An 18,210-nucleotide genomic window follows, 5' to 3' on the forward strand; every position below is an offset into this window, starting at 1 on the left:
ATTATTTCTTGAGTGTGTTGTATGGTTTTTCGCCAAATGAAATTCTGGTAAGCTAGGTGAATTTGAGGCTTTTCCAGATGTCTTAGGCCAAACATCAAGAAGCCTAGAAATTCGAAAAAAAGAACATATAGGAGATGTTAGCAACAACAGAACAGACACTTCAGGATTAGCCCAGCAGTTCTCGATTTCTAACCACTCCATCAATGAGGATAACAGCTCCATGCCTTATATAGAAGAATATTTTAGATGTAAAAACTTCAAAGAAGCTGCAGTTTTACTTCGGACAGGAGTGAGTCTAAACAGAAGGCATGATACCGAAAGACATCTGGAAAAGCTTAATGAATTCGCTTAGCTTACCAGAATTTCATTTTGCGAAAAACTATACAAGATGCTCAACAAACAATGATTGAGACTCCACGCTCCATGCTTATGATGTTATGCATCAGTTTTAATTGATTTGACACTGTTACTCCATTCTTCGTTTTTACTAGTAAACGTTATTGTACTGACATACTTGTCCTGAAGAAGCCAGACAGAATAGCTGGTGAAACTTGTTGTCAATTTTGTATATCTTTTAATAATTATGGTCAAGTAATAAACCAAAAGAAAATAACTCAATTTTAGAAGTCCTATTTATTACAATCTATTTAGAGCATATCCACATATAATAAATGCATGTTTATTTTTTTTAAGTAGGAGACCAATGGCTTTGCTAAATAATTATTTAGCTGATTAAATCAGTTTAATAATTATGTTAAATAATTATTTAGCTGATTTAATTTTTTCTACTCACTTTGACACCCCTTGAAGAAAGTACCCCGATGTGACGCATTGTCTGCTTACCGTGTGTAAGCAGCCCTAGCTTCTCGTTTCATGTTGCTACCACAAATAAAGCCTGTAACTCAAGTCGCCTACATTTCTTACTGTTAATGTATGGTCGCTGGAGGGAAAATGCGACCGACCGCACTCAGACAACAGCGTGCAGCACCGTTGACAGGGTGTAGCATAGAGGTAGCTTGCCTCACAGCGCCGCTTAATTAAGGTCGGTCGTTCAGTTATTTCTTATGGAGGTAAGTATATTCAAAATTTAGCCTATGACTTCAAATATTAAAAAAAGAATGTATGCATTTCTTTAAGTTTTTATTTATATTTATTTTTTGGTTCAGTGAATTTTTTATTTCTTAATGTTACTCCTGGAACTAAATTGGAAATAACTAAATATCTAATTTTCTACTGGTTTCAAAGTTTTTACAGACAGCATACTATATCTGTTACTTCATTTTACTGTTTAATAAAAGAAGTAAGCCAGTAATATTGTTGTATCTGCCGAAGCAGATACTTCTAATTCCTGACTTTTTTATTTTGCACTCTACAATCATTTGTTCAGCTGTTTGTTGATATTATTCTAAGCTTTAGAAATTCTATTCTATATTTTCATTATTTAAAAACCGTTTACATCTATGCAACAAAAAAAAATAAAGAAAAAAAAAAACGAACAGTAATGTTCTGTTTTTTTTTTTTCTTACAAATTTCCAAATATTTTTCTTTTGCTGCTGCTGAAAATAACTTTCGTCAGAAGAATATTCTCCTCAGCTGCAGGTAAAGGCTAAAAGCTACTGCAAAAGAAAGACCACTTCTTTAGAGATGACATTAAAGTGCCTGAAGTAGTAGTGCGTATTACATGAGCAGCCTTGTTTTTTTCCCGTTATATTCTAAATAGAAATTTCGAGATTTCTTTTACTGTCTGATACAATATTTATTTTAAAATTTTTTTGATTAGTAATAATCACAATTTCAATTTTCTTATTGAAAACATAAATTATTTGATGCAGTTGTTTAAGAAGGAAAGAAATATTTGAATTCACAAAAAAAAAAAAAAATCATGTGTTGCAAAAGCATTCAGCAATTTTAGGTGGAGGATGAAGTGCCGTATTCAGCGCCTGTGTTAAACAATGGTTTTAAAATATTCTGGGGGAAAAATGCTATCTAGCAAAATTTATGCAGTAAATAAGGTTTGAACATTACTTTTTTATTTTATCTTGCACTACTACGATGTATGAAAATATGCATGCCACGTTCTTAACATTCGTGGGTGGAAGCAACATATATAAATATACATAGGATGAAATAATCTCAAACATGTCCTATATGGAATTGATTAAAATTTTGTTTGTTTTGGAAGTTTTCTAATCCCTCCCTGCCCCACCCACAACCACTCATAGTAAATTAATTATAAATATCTACTTTCGCATTTCCCACATTTTCACAGAATGTACACTTCACATTTGATATGATTAAAGATTTTCATGTTGTTATCTGTAAAGCAAAGTTGTCAAAGTGCATCCTTCAGGCAATCTGTGAAATATTCTACAAAATTTGATTTTGAACTAAAATAAAAATAACAATCTGGAACGTCAGCAGCCCGTTTTTTTTTTTCCTTCAAAATATTTCGAATAATGATCTTGAATTAAGCTCTTCAAGAACAAAAAAAAAAAAATATTGTCAGTAAGTAATTACACAAAATTGGAAGAAACAGTTAAAAATTACATTTGTTCTTCAAGGTGATGCAGTATTTAAGTAAAGAAATTATGCATCATCTCTGATTTTGTTCTGGCATTAAAAATTGTACAATAAAAGGAGAAAACAAAAATAAAAATTTGTATATTTTTAGTGTATTCAGTATAACAAACTCCAGATACCCAGCATGGAACAAGGAACTGCATTTCTTGTTAGAGGCAACTGAGAAGCAATTATGATCACTAGATAATCTGGTTTAATATTCTCTTCAGAGTGAAGGTTTATCGCACCTTCTAATGGACATGAAGGCCAAATTTATTGATGTTTTTTCAAAAGATGCATCATGTCTAGATTTTGCTTTACATATATAACATCCTGGCCAAGTGAGAAGTTAATGTTTGGAATTCTTGTTGAATTTTAAGTACTGGGAAGTTTTGAATAGTTGTATATTCTAATAAATGCTAATTGAATATGCTATTGTTGATTATAATGGATGTCATATGGACATGATTAGCTGTATTGCATTCATTTGGATATTCCTACTTTAGTTTTCTTTTTATCAAGAACTGTAACACTAGCCGTTCGAAAAAATGACTGAGAGCGATGAAATGTTTTAAAACTCATTATGAACAAGAACTTTTTGCAAAGGAAATATTTGCATAAACAATTTCTCAACATTGCTTCATTTTTGTTCCATTATTTTTAACGAATTTTCGTGGTCAGTGTTAACACTGATGGCAAAATGTGATCAAGACTTCATTTTGCTACCATCTGCAGTTTATTTCATGGAGTGACTAGTGCCGGCTGATTTGATCCTGATGACAGTAAAGCTCGAAGTGCAACTATTTTCACCATCAGTGTCTTCCAGACCATCCACTTGAAATGTCAACAATTCCCATTCCCCAGATGGAGGTCATTTCATTCATTTATTTGGTCAATGATTCTCGATTCTTTTGTGAAATGAATAGTTTAAGGAAAAGTAGAATACGCAAGAACAAGCAGAATGAAACAGAAAAACAAAGTAGCCCATGCATTAGCATTGAATGAATCCTCAGCGTTTCTCTTCTTTCATGTTTGAAAGAAGAGAAATGCTCTTATTTCATTTACACAACAAGGAATGGAGGATCATAACAGAACTCATGGCAAGAATAACAATCAGCAAATATTTTAAAGAAATACTGTGAAAAGTACGAATGGTTTCAAATGATGCTATTTAAAACGGTTCCTAATACTTTTTGAGAATATTTGACCTGTTCTCCTTAATATTATATGGCAACTTATTTTTTTTTAATATCAAGTCATATGCAAATAAGATCTATTTTTGCATTTTAGAATTTGAAGAAGGTTTATGGTACTGAATTTCTTATTCAACAGTAATCGTTTTCCCATTCTAGTGATTTTAATAATTAAAAATAGCCCTTGAACAACTCTCTAAAAGGCCATAGGCGTTCTCAAAATGAATGGACAAGGTTTCACAACACTGACACTTGAAAGGCATAATACCTTACAATATAGTCAGTTTTCATCAAGTACGCATTTATCAATTATACAGAAAGCAAATGTGCAGAACGTAGTTTACACGTTGCGCACTGCACAGGCATGCATGATTGGCATAGGCTAAAAGTAACACGATTGCTTTCTACTAACAGATGGCAAAGCGGAACGAAACTCGCTAGAATGGTATTGTTTGAATGAACTCGCCCTTACTGCAGATACTTTCCTAAGACAGCAGTGGGAGAAACAAAAAAAGACTTCATTATTATCTAGCAAATGTCATGATTTTTAGCAAGCATAGTGATGCGAAAGCAGTGTGGAAGAAGTAACCTGAGTCTCCATATTCTATTGGAATCATAAGCATTTTATTGTGCTTATAGCAACTGCATTGTCCAAGGAACACCATTTAGAATGGTATGGCATAGTGGAACAAAAAAGTGGGTTGTTAATTTGCAATCTGGAGACATACGTGTATTCAATTAGCCATGTGAATCTAGTTCGCTCCAGTAGGTAAGTTCGGCAGTTTTCAGTTAATGTGGTTTATTGGACGACCATTTCCAAAGACTGAAAAGGTGAATGTTGATTTAATTGTGCTCCAAATTGTATTCCAGCAAACAGTCCTGGAGGAACAGCAAGCAACTCACACACAAGAATTGAGAATAAAAGATACTTAATAAATGCAATTCAGACTTTTGTGTTTCATTTATCAGTAGTAGTAGTAGCACCTTCCCCCTCCCCCACTGTTAAATGAAATATGCTTTCTACTCCTTTGAATAAAACATCTGGGAATATATCTTCAGAATTTTGGAGAAAAGATGCATAGGTCTAGAGAAAACGAATCCGAGCAGAAACGATATAGGCTGAATGAATCTAGCTAAGCTACTTCACTCTTTTATTCCAGCTCATTCAGAAGTGAGACTGCCATTCTTAGAAGATACTTACATGATTCAAAAGATACCACCAATGATTCACAGATGAGATCTGCAGATACATCAGTCACTATGGTGTAATTCAGTGTACATTCATGTACAGGTGAACAATCTTTCTCAGAATTTGATGATGCAAGCAGAAATCCTTGCAGCATGAATGTGGATCAGAATGAAATACTGCAGAAACTTGGATACCTGCTGTTAGCAATACAAGAGCTCTTATACCTGAATCTATATCTACATGCAGTTTCAGGCATGCTGCTTCAGTGATATAATTTCGTAACGGTACAGGATAAAGCATAATGAAAATAAAGAAGTCCGTTGTCCTGGTTTACTACTCATATGTCTCCAAATCCTAGTTGAAGAAAGCCTCTGCAGCGAAGGTGATGGACACATCAGTAGCTGTTTTCCAGTTCATGAGCAGAGTGCCTGCGTATTATCTGATTGGACAATACGGTCCTTAACACTATATTGCGAAAAAAAGAAATTAAATAAAAATTCTGAAAATCATTTTTCTTATTTAAATGTTATATCTTGTTTTGATGAAAAATTGTTCTAAGAGGACAAAAAGATCAGAAACATTACATTTTTATTTTAAATACAAAATTATTTTTATTATTATACACTAATATCGAATAACAGCACTACCCTATTCTGAAATCTCCACATAAATCATTATGTTCGTATTAAACAAGAACTGGAATAATCAAATTGATCTTTAGAATCTGAAATAATATATTCATTTCTAGAGAGATTTTCTGGCAAGCGGGGATGGAGGGCTGACTTAAACCGTTGCATAAAACTTCCATTTTGTCTAAAATTGGGTGGAGTTGGGTATACCAATCTAAGAGCCCAATGATTGGTGACAGAAAGTGAAAGTGCATAATAGAAAGCTAGGATGTCACCATCTGTGTCAGTAAGTTTCTTAGATTATTTCCATTTTAATTATGCTGCGCTTCTATTAACGATTCGACCTGACTTTAGAAAATGTTTGTCATACCTTTGGGTCTGAGCGATGTTTTCAGCTGTTCTTATTTCTCTGCATATAGTTATTATATTGTATGCATTACTTAGCGATTTTTTAGACAACTAAGGTGCATTAGCATTTTTGAATGATTCTAGTGATGAATTTCTTGCCTTTTAATGTATTAGGAGGAAATAACGAATCACGAAATGTATTTTTGAGGAGTATATGGGGAGGGGGTTAAATAGCATGGTAAAGGCTCATCTCCCCAAAGCCGTATCTATCCTATATCATACTCGTGTTCATCAATACCAGACTGGAACAACATAAACCACAGCAGTGTAAGGGAAAATTGCCTAAGTAATGTTTTGATTGTAGCATCAATTTCGTAATTTTGGCATCCTCATTACAGCCCATTTAGAGATGTTGATTCGGGAAGATCTTAATTACTCTTCTTTTTAGTTTTTACTTTTAAGTTAGTCATTATTGGTTATTTTAATTTAAAAATTAGATTAAATTTCGTAATTATCAGCTATTGAAAATGAATAAAAACTAAATAATACATAGAAATTCAAGTTAGAGGGACATTTACTAAACTTTGGATTTTCAAAGAATTGAAAATCCAAAGTTTAGGGCAGGGCAAAGAGAATCACAAATATCTTTCTATTTCTAGCGGATAAGAGGAGAAATTATTATGGAAAGATAACTTTAAGTAATTCTGCAGGTATGAGGGTAACCGAAACTACAGAAATAATTGCATTCATGAGTGAATATTTTGCGAAGGTTTTACGTCAGATTGCAGTTAAGTCAGTTCCTGATGTGACAGACAGACAGTGATATGATCTTTGAGAAACTACGAGCTGGTAATATATGAAATGAAGGTGCATGCAATATTGCAAAGTCTGAAGTGGAATTCTGCCACTTGAGATTTTGCACTTGATGGGATATGAACGCTTGTTTCCTTTGACTGATGTGCAATTTACGTGTTAGATCTGGTACAGTTCCAGGAGATTGGAAGGAAGGCAGGTGTTACCTACAGGCAACACGAGAGGCTGAAAATTACTTTTTAGTGAAGAGGTGATTAAAGTTTAGAGTTCAAAGACCAAATTCAAAAATTGTTATATCAGAATGTCGTACGCTATAGTGGGCATTATGTCTGTATAGAGAAGATGGATTGTGTGTTTAGTAAAATTGGACAGGAATGTTGTTGCCAGAGAGAAATCAAAGAGTAATCCATGATGGTGTGTAGTCAAAAATTATTTGGTGACCAGTGGTGCATTGCAAGGCTCTATTCTTCCACATTCCAGAGAAGAGTGCATTCCTGTTTAATTTCTCCATCAACGATACTGAAGATAATTTAAAGAGTGATATTTAGTTTTTTGCTGATGATGCTAATTTGAGGAAGACAAGAGTAAATAAAACAGACATAAAGATCTTTCAAGATGACTTGAATAAGCCGAAATCGTGTGAACATTAGAATATTCTATCAATGTGGCAAAACATGGAGTTGAGTACCTTTTGGTTGAAAAGGGTTCAAACTTCCAACTGGCCAGGACGTCTATGGACGTCCAGTTAAATCTGGATAGTCTTCAGACCATGTGTTGTGAAAGAACATGGAGAAGAAAGGAAATTTGTAAATTTGCCCTTAGAAGGTGTGATAATTTCTCCCATTGAAAAAAACATTTAATCAGATTGTCATGGTCGTAGCTGCATCTCAGTTGCCTATAACAAGAAACGCAATTCCTTGTTCTATGCTGGGTAATTGGATCTTAGTTGTATTGGATAAACTAAAAATATAGGAATTAATTTTATTTTTGTTTTCTCTTTTTATTGTAGAATACAATTTTAATGCCTTCACAAAATAAACATCCTTGCATTGTATTTTTTTTTTTTTTTCACTTAAATGTTGCTTTACCTTGGAGAACCAATGTCATTTTTAATTTTTGTGCTAATTTGTCTAATCACTTAGTCGATAAAGCATTTTATTTGTTCTCGAAAATTTTAATTCAAGATAGTTATTTGAAATATTATTTAAAAAAATGACTTCTGATATTCTAGGTTATGTTATTTTTATTTTTGTTAAAAATCATATTTGGAAGAATACTTCACAGATTTCCTGAAGGATTTCACTAGGGCGACTATCTTTAAATAATTTCTGGACAAATTTAGCAGAAGAGTACCCCAGAGTGTCAAAACTAGTTATTCTTGTTTTACTTCCTTTTACAGCAACATATTTATACGAGGCAGGATTTTCATATCATGCTGCAACCAAATCAAAGTCCAGGAACAGACTCGACGTTGCACCAGAAATGAGAATTCAACTTTCTAATATTGTATCAAAAGAACTTGTAATTCAAAGACCCGAAAATATTGAAGTCATTAAGAATGTAATTTTACTATATATACACGCTAGTTTATTTTGCTATTTTTATGTGTTGTTTCAAATGTTAATTATTTATAATTAACATTTGAGAATAAATGTTTGTGTTTTACTCATTTATTTTATTTATTATTTATGAGCCACCCTAGAAATAACCAAGATATTACGTTAAAATTTCAGGATTTGTGAAGTGTTCTTCGTAGGAAAAGTTTGATAAACGCTGCTTTATGAATTGTTTCCTTTAGTATCTAATAAGTGGGTAAAATGTTTAGTTTTAGTATGACTATAATTTTTTTATTATTAAAATATAATAAGTACATATTTAACTGCAATGGGAAATGGCGCCGTTATTTTTTAAAAAACTAAATGCCATATATTTGTAAAATATCTTTTTGCTGTAATATGATGCTTACTGCTAATATGACTGAACGAATGCCCTTATTAAGCGGCGCCATGAGGCAGGCTGCCTCTATCTTACACCCTTTCGATGGTACTGGCCAAAACATTTCATTTCTCTTAACATATAAATGTTTCTAACGAAACTTTTTTGTAGATACAATTTTCAGTCATAGTACCAGAATTCATGTTGGATTCGTATTAGAACTTCAAATCTATCTCAGAATACTTGACGATTTTACAGATTGTAAGTGGTTCCCTCGCTACATTCTTATTTATATTTCAGTACAATGCAATTGTTGGTTGTAGTGGTTTAATGGAGTGGTTGGAGCAGATACTGAGAGTGAAATAAATGAAGGATTTGGAAGAATTTAAGAGGAAAATGACTTCTACATATCTATAAATAATATGTTCTTATAATTGGCAATAAGCTTTTTGAAGTACCAAAGGAAGACGCTATACATGGAAATCACTAAGAGATGTTTCACGACACCAGGCAAATTACATAGTAGTCAAGAAAAGATTTAAAAAAATATAAAAAAAATCTCAAGTCATACTATAGCCTCCCCAGAACTGAAATAGAGTGACTAAACATTCGTTATTGCAAAATATATATACAGGGTGTTCGGGATAAATTTGACATATTTATAATTAATTATATTTTTCCGTAAGTTATATGTATTAACACACACTTCTCTTCATTTAAAAGTTTGGACCCTTCTTCATTCATATACAAGATGTCAGAAAGGATGGATAGCTGGAACCCACCTGAATCATGGAAGAGAATAACTTGTATCATGATGATTCGTGCCCGCCATCAAAATAAGGATATTACGACTGCTGCCCAATGCTCCCTGAATACAGTAAAAACAATCAGGCATGAACTAGAGACTTGCAATGGTGACTACGAGGATGTAGCAAGAAGAAAGATCCCTAGCAGACGATCTGATTGCGTTCGTACAGCAGAATTCCTCGCAAATCTGCAGGAACAGGTGTTGAAGAACCCTGGCATTGGAATTCGGGCTTTGTTCGTGGAGTTGCTAACTGTAGTCAAGCCCTGGATAACAAGGGTAGCCAATGGTAGGCCGTATGTATGGCAGCAGGATTCGGCCCCTTGCCACACCTCTGGGAAAAGTCAAAAATGGTTGTCTGAAAATTTCTACGACTTCACCAGTCCACATGTTTGGCCTCCAAACTCCCCAGACCTTAACCCCATGGATTATTTTGTATGGGGCGCAGTTGAAAAAGACACCAATCGCACTTCCAGTAATACAAAAGCCCAGTTAATGGATAAAATTAAAACAGTTTTTGCGGCCCTTCCCAGGGAGACTAGCATCAGCTTGTTCGAGGTTCCGAAGCAGAATTGAAGCTGTGATCGATGCTAATGGTGGTTATTTTGAGTAAATCTTGTTGATAGTATTGTAATTAACTCTGCCTGTAATGTTTTTTTGTCAATTCATTAAATTTAATAGATACAAAGAAGATTTTCTTTTTCCTTACGAAACTGTCAAATTTATCCCGAACACCCTGTATATAAAATGAGAAAATACATTGAATAAGCTGAGGATAAAATAGAATATTGAAATACTGCAACCCTCATGTAAAAAATGAATTTAAAAAAGAGATTGCATGCATGCAAATAACAGTCGAGAAGACTGGACGTTATCAAGGAAATAATTCAACCAACTTGTGAATTATTTAATAGACATACATGTTAGATATACTATTTTCTTTTTAATACCGGCAACTCACATATGAGAAAATTAATTTTAATTTATTACTCGTATGTATTTCGCTCCATATATCATGAGCTTCTTTCAGGAAGATGACAGAAAAGCTGGTAATATTTAAATTCTGTGAGTCGTGCAGCATGCATATAATATCATGTGTGTCGGTTGTGTCTGTCTAGTAGGAGGAAACACGTACTTAATAGATACAGTGAATCCTTGATAGAGAAGTTATTTGTTAGTTATCTTCCCTCTTCCAGCTTGCAATCTGACATTAACATCTAAACCTTCCTAAAAGGAACATCAAGGACCTTTCTCAGTTGTAACATGCGCACCAGGCAGCCACGAAGTTGTATTTTTTGTACAACCTATCAAAGATTCATTATCACCTTTATCCTTGCCTGGTGTTTATGAAACACTCTATTCTTCTCATATTTGCTGCTATGGACAGATTGGCCTTTTTGATAATATTAGAATCGAAGAACATCATGTTTATATAAAATGTTTGGATTTTGAATGTTCAGGCCTTGCTTCACATGCAGTCGACACTGGATATAGAGTTCACTGTAACTGCAAAAAGATGCTACACGACAGTACGTTCAAATTTGATTGTCTATTTTTTTAATTAAGTGAAGCTCTATGCCACCATCCTAATCTTAATTGGAAAGACTGTATGCCTGTTTCTAAGTTGCGAGTAGTGATTTCTGTTAATTGGTTGTAATTTTTAATATTTTCTGTAATTCTAAATGAATTTAATATTTATTAATTAATTAATTATATATCTGTTCCTACGCCACTGAACTGTAATAGTGTTCTTTTATTGGATAGCCGATTCATATATGAGATATTATACGCATACTGCATGAATCATTCTTGTACTCAGAATTTTAAATGTTGCCAGCATTTCTGTCTTCTCTGTGAATGAAGCACATGACATATTGAGTGAAATATGAAGAGGTAATAAATTATATTTAGTTTCCTCTTGCAGGCTATTCAAACCTTATAGAAATAAATGATCAGCACACAAATTGTTAAGATTTACAAAATTACCAAAGCAAAACCTTGCATTTTACAAATACATTACTGCAGTTAACAGAACAACGAAAAAAGGGCACATAAAAGCAAATTGTAAAAAGCAAGGAACACTCGAAGACTACGAAGCAAGGATAAAGAAGACCTCAAGAAAAAAGCAAATGAGAATTGGATAAAATAACATAAAGTAATTAAAAAGTGTCATAAGGAATATCAAATAACTGATTCTCTAACCTCAGTCAGACCCGAAAGAAAGAAGTAAAGGACGAGATAAAAAAGGAAAGTTAGCGGTAACATTAAGATATTAGAAAGATGGAATATCTTGATGTATGCTGTGAAGGAAACATGAATAGGGAAATTACCGAACAAGAAATATTGAGCCAGAGAAACCGCATGAAGAAATTTAAAGAGAGTACAATGAATTTGCTATCTGGAAAAGTGATTGCAACAGATGAAACACCTGCTGAAGTTGTAAGAATTGTTTTGTTGTACTGCCTGATTTCGTCTTCCCAGATCCTGTCTGGATAGATTAGGATTAGAAAGTATTTGATTTCTAGGAAAGTTATAACTGTATTAGCAGAGATTCAACAGGATTAAATACAATTATTAAAAAGAATGGATGAGGTGTATCTGATCATTGACTTTAAATCAAAAAAACGAAAAGAAAAATAATGGTGACAGTGTCAAAAAAAAAAATGTAGAAGATAAATTAGAGGTAAAAATGATCAAGTAAAATAAGTCATATCTTAAAGGAATTAACCAACATGATGGAAGATGTGCGGTGAAAATACGAATGAGCATTCCTATGGTAAAAGAAGTATTAAAGAAAAGAAAAAAGATCATTTAATACAAGTTAGATTAGTAGACATGGAGTAAAGTAAACTAATGAATAACTCTTGAAAGAAATGAAAGAGTAGAGTATTGAAAACAGTCATTTCCTGGCACACATGAGGAGACAATGAATGGATTATAGGCGTGTTGGAAGGGGAGATTCCAGAGAAAAGAAGAGGACAGCCGAAATATACATTCTTAGAGGAAGTGTTTACATTAATCAGAAGAGGTTATTAAGCTCTTAAAGAGGAAAGTCGGAAATAGGGGGATCTGGAAGAGGGAACCCAGCATATCCACAGGGATTATCCCTTAGAATAATAAAGAGAAGGAAATCTAAAGAAACAGAGTATGATATCAACCACAGAATGTGTTCGTGCTACATACAAGGGTAAATCACAATTGCCTGTCTGGTTATAACTTACAACTAACTTAATAAAGTGGTATTTCTTAAGAAATTCACTCCCAGATTAAAAAGCCATCTTTAAACGTTGACCGTTATTTTGCAGTTTCCATGTGTGCAAGAAATACGTTCATATCTAACGTCATCCTTAGTGTTATTTCTAAGGACATGTTCAACTTCCGATTATAATCCAATCCCTGACTCTCCTCTTAACTTATTATTTTGTCATGATGCCTTTGGCAAACAAAATCAGATTTTCTTACTCCATCCTTTTAAAAATTGATAATACTCACTGTTATTGTCCATTGAAAGTTTTAGCATTATTTATGACCACTGTTCATTACAAATATTAAATTTCTAGATTACAATTCATACATTAATTGCTATTAAATATGAGATATGTTGAGAATATTTTATTTACTAAATGGAGTTCTAATTTAGCATTAATTACCTCGTTTTTCTTTACAGATTGTTAATAGGGTTGACATGAGATATTTTGCCTATTAATGCATTAAAACCAAGCTGATGAGCAATGTATGAAGATTGTTAAGTTGGAAAAATTTTATGCCAGATTTGGAAATAAAAAAAAATTAAACAAATAAATAAAAAATAATAATCCAAGTAGCTGCACTTCTAGTGGCATAAGAAAATTTCTTCAGAATGAGAATGGAATCGACAACCCAAATTCAAAAAGCAATGAGTAATTCTCCTGCAACAGTGAAGACAGCTTAGTCACATTTCCTAGTGAAATATCTTAACTGAGATGAAAATAGTGAAAATATTTCGCTTGTGATCCTGCATGAAACGGTTTGTATATCAGAGTCACCTAAACAGACATCAGAAAATGCACAATAATAAGTAGAAAAAAAAAAACTTTATGTACAAAGTATGCCACAAAGCCTTTAAGCGATCAGATCAACTTAAAACGCACGAGACAACTCATAGCAATCGAACAATAACAGACTCCAGTAATAAACAGCCATGCGAAAAATGTGGGAAAAACTTTCGTCTCTGTGACAGCCTAAAGAGGCACCAGGAAGTGCACGCGAAAGACGAAGAAAAACATTCCTTCTGTACGACATATGGGAAGAATTTCCTTGATTCAGCAAATCTTCGAGAGCATCCGAAAACGCACTCAATCGAGAAGCAATTTCCATGTGAAAATTACAACAAAACCTTTTACTTGCTTACACACTGAAGCAGCACAAAGCTACAGTGAACTGCAATGAATATACGTTGACATGAAATATGCGACAACCGGTTTTCCAGTTTATATTATTAGAAGATACACAAACTTGTAGTTCACGCATCGGTATATAAAGTGCGAAAAATTTAGACCTATCGCTTACAATCCTGTCTTCAAAGAACCTAAAACTGGCTTATACTGGGGAACGTTTTCCTTTATCCAAATGTTAAAAGTAGTTTTCCTATTTTAACTTTTGAGCTGCATTTGAGAAATTGTGAAACTACAAACACTTCCCGGTTAAATTACCAGGTATACAGAAGACAATTACAGCTGACCGCAAATCAATCTGCAAAGTTCCTATTGGAGAAAGGTGTGTTTCATGTGAAGAGAGTGCCAGATCATTTCCCTCAAAGGCATTTCTTAAAGACATTCCTTTACTCACATGAATGAATAGCCTTTTCAATCACAAATATACCACAAGACCTTTGCTTTCTTTCAGGCATAAGCTGCGACATAGGTAGTGTGCAAATAAACTAGAAACATTTCACCTGTGAAATATGTGACAGAGCCTTTTATGAAAAAAGAAAGCTTTTGTTTCACATCAGAAAGGTTCATGGAAAAGAGCAGTACGAGTGAAATTGGTAGAAAATCACATGGTTAAAGACAAAGCCTTAAAAAGTATCTCAGACCTCACACTGAAGAAAAACATTTTAATTTCTCGTGTAGCTCTAGCTACTCAAACCTACAGTCCCTGAAAAGGCATGAAGATCTTCATGCATTCACTGAAGAAAAGTTTTTTGTGTAAATTACGTGGGAAACAATATTCCAAATCATAAAAAGCACGCTAAAGATAATTTCTCGTTTAGATCCAAAATCTGTTACAAATTCTTTGACCCGTCTCACCTGAGAAGTCACGAAATAGGACACCAGAGAGGGAACCATTTCCACGCAAAATATGCTACAAATGTTTTAGACAGTTTGAGCGTGAAAAGACGACTACTGTGAGAAACGTACACTTGTCCCTTTGTAGCTCTACGTTTTCGGGTATATAGTTCCTTAAAAAGCACCAAAAACGCTACCATCTCGCTGATGAAAAGCTTTTTACATGTAAAATATGTGGCAAACAATTTTCTGCATCAGGCTCTTTTAAAATACACATGAAAAAGCACACCACAGATTGCTCTGTTTCATGCCAAATCTCTCTCTCGAGAAATTCTTCGACTCATTTAAACTGAAAAGACGCAAAATAGTTCAACCAGAGAGTAACCATTTCTATGCGAAATTTGCAACATGATGTTTTCAAACAACTCCAGTCTGATAAGTCATCTAATAGTTCATTCTGATGAGAAACCTTTTTTTTGCAAAATTTGCAACAAAAGGTTTTCATACAGCTCAAGTCTCAAAAGTCATCTAAGAATTCACACTGGTGAGAAACCTTTTCTGTGCGAAATTTGCAAGAAAAGGTATTCAAACAAGTCTAGTCTGCAAAAACATGTAAAAACTCATACTGGTGAGAAACCTTTTCTCTGCGAAATTTGCAACAAGAGGTTTTTAGAGAGTTCGAGTCTGAAAAGTCATCTAAGAATTCACACTGGCGAGAAACCTTTTCTCTGTGAAATTTGCAACAAGATGTTTTCAGAGAGTTCGCATCTGAAAATACATCTAAGAACTCACACTGGTGAGAAACCTTTTCTGTGCGAAATTTGCAACAAGGGGTTTTCAAACAGTTCAAGCATGAAAACTCATCTAAGAGCTCATTCTGATGAGAAACCAAAACCTTTTCTTTGCGAAATTTGCAACAAGAGGTTTTCAGTCAGTTCGCATTTCAAAAGTCATCAAAAAATTCACACTGGTGAGAAACATTTTCTTTGCGAAATTTGCAACAAGAGGTTTTTAGACAGTTCGAGTCTGAAAAGTCATCTAAGAAGTCACACTGGTGAGAAACCTTTTGTCTGCGAAATTTGCAACAAGAAGTTTTCAGTCAGTTCGAGTCTGAAAATTCATCTAAGAATTCACACTGGTGAGAAACCTTTTGTCTGCGAAATTTGCAACAAGATGTTTTCAGACACTTCGCATCTGAAAAGACATCTAAGAATTCATACTGGTGAGAAACCTTTTCTGTGTGAAATTTGCAAAAAGAAATTTTCAAGAAGTTCCCATCTGAAAAATCATCTAAGAGTTCATTCTGATGAGAAACCTTTTCTTTGTGAAATTTGCAACAAAAAGTTTTCATACAGCTCGACTTTGGAAAAACATCAAAGAATTCATACTGGTGAGAAAAAACGTTTTCTCTGCGAAATTTGCAGCAAGACATTTTCAGACAATTCGGGTCTCAAAATACATCTAAGAATTCACAGTGGTGAGAAACCGTTTCTCTGCGAAATTTGCAACAAGATGTTTTCAGAGAATACACATCTGAAAAGGCATCTAAGAATTCACACTGGTGAGAAACCTTTTCTGTGCGAAATTTGCAACAAGAGATTTTCGATCAGGTCGAGTCTGGAAAAACATCAAAGAATTCACACTGGTGAGAAACCTTTTCTCTGCAAAATTTGCAACAGGAGGTTTTCAGTCAATTCGCATCTGAAAAGACATCTAATAATTCATTCTGGTGAGAAACCTTTTGTGTGCGAAATTTGCAAAAAGGGGTTTTCAGACAGCTCGAGTTTGAAAAAACATTTAATAATTCATTCTGGTAAGAAACCTTTTGTCTGCAAAATTTGCAACAAGGGGTTTTCAGACAGCACAAGTTTGAGAAAACATCGAAGAGTTCATTCTGATGAGTGTGCGAAATTTTCAAAATGAAGTTTTGAAGTAGTTCGAATCTGAAAAGACATCTAAGAATACTGATGAGAAATCTTTCACTTGTCACGTGTTCAGCTCTATGTTTTCAACTCTAAGCTCCCTTAGAAAGCACCAGAGATGACACCATCTAACTGAAGAAAAGCTTTTATCTTGTAAAATATGTAGGAAACAATTTTCTGCATAAGAATATATCTTAAAAATCAAATGAACATGCACACCAGGAATTACTCCTTTACATGCAAAATCTGTCTCAGGAAATTTTCGCTGGTCTCACCTGAAACAACACGAAAGTGTTCACACAAGAACGAAACTTTTCCATGTGAAATTTGTATCAAGAGGTTTCACAGAGTTCGCATTTCAAAACACATCTAAGAGTACTGCTGATGAGAAACAATATTTCACTTGTCCAACGTGCAGAAAAACATTCTCGCGAAATTAACATCTGGTGACCCACTGAAGAATTCAACATGACAATTGAGTGCTGGGTGAATGTGTGTCCTTGTCACATATGTATGTTTATATATTTACATTTCTCCAAGTTGTCCTTTTAAGCACAACTTACAAGTATTCCTTGTGAATGGATTTATTATTATTTGTTTTTCGAAAATAAATAATACATTAGTGAGAAGGCACTGCCTTTCCAAGTGTTACTTGAATTTTAAAAATATACTTATTATATTTATGGCTATTTTGCATGCTTCTGTTTAGTAGTGCCTCTGTTTTAATGTCATTGTTTTTTTACTCACGAATTCTTAGGGCATTGTACATGTATATTTACCAACAAATATATGTAGCATAAAGGAAGAAATTTACACATACCTTTTTCTTGGGTGTTGTGGCTGGTCTTCTTTCTGTGGTTTGCAAACTAATAGTGTTTGAAAGGAATGGAGGGGTCTTAGGCAATGTGGGAGAATTAAATTGAAAAACCCAGTTTTTTTGTATAATATATTATTATATATATACTTATATGATAAAGATACCAAGCTATTTTAAACCTGGTTTTACTCAATTTCCCAAGTAAGCAAACAGAGAAACAAGTCAAGTTTGCACCTGCAAGTGTTGCAAGTCTAGCTGACCCTGTAGACTTGCAGGTGCAAACTTGACTTGTTTGTCTGTTTGATTACTTGGGAAATGGAGTAAAACCAGGTTTAAAATAGCTTGGTATCTTTATCATTTATTATACCCAAGGTAAAATACTTTCTACATATATATATATATATATATAAAATCATTATTGAGGTGGGCAGGCAGAGCGCTTTTTTATAGGATGGGAAAGGAGGAAAGCAGTTGAAAATAGCAACTGATTTTTAGAGGGGGAGCAGAGGGTTATGGGAAAAGATGGTTGACTGGGTCCATACCATTGTTTCGACTATGCTTGGTCGTCGTCTGAACTCATAGAGGAAGTGGATGCTGTCAAGTCGGTTAGGTGTTTCTGCCTTTGAAGTGTTTGTGTTGTTGGGGTTGTGACTTCAATTTTACGTTGTGAAGCTTCCAAACCTTGGTGATTATGTAGGGCTGGTGGACGTTGATAGAGTTCGTGTCACATTTT

At 33.9% G+C, this 18,210-nt stretch overlaps 1 protein-coding gene across 2 annotated transcripts in view; it reads left to right on the forward strand.

The window, feature by feature from the left end:
* The window catches only part of LOC150093463 (uncharacterized), a 95,341-nt gene extending 78,048 nt beyond the window's left edge, over positions 1-17,293 (forward strand). Inside the window, exons 1-2 of one of the 2 annotated variants that reach the window (XM_090413836.1) lie at positions 5,825-5,856; positions 13,139-17,293. In XM_090413836.1, the coding sequence (XP_090269962.1) occupies positions 15,147-16,661 (1,515 nt within the window). In that variant the 5' untranslated portion in view covers positions 5,825-5,856; positions 13,139-15,146 and the 3' untranslated portion in view covers positions 16,662-17,293. Of the gene's footprint in view, positions 1-5,824; positions 5,857-13,138 lie in introns of those variants that run through there. The other variant, XM_090413835.1, reaches the window with a different exon arrangement.
* The last annotated feature ends 917 nt before the right edge of the window (positions 17,294-18,210 follow it).

The sequence above is a fragment of the Typopeltis vanoorti genome, chromosome 24 (genome assembly GCF_054136105.1).
Source record: "Typopeltis vanoorti isolate ZY-2024b chromosome 24, IOZ_Tvanoo_1.0, whole genome shotgun sequence".
Taxonomy (NCBI): domain Eukaryota; kingdom Metazoa; phylum Arthropoda; class Arachnida; order Uropygi; family Thelyphonidae; genus Typopeltis; species Typopeltis vanoorti.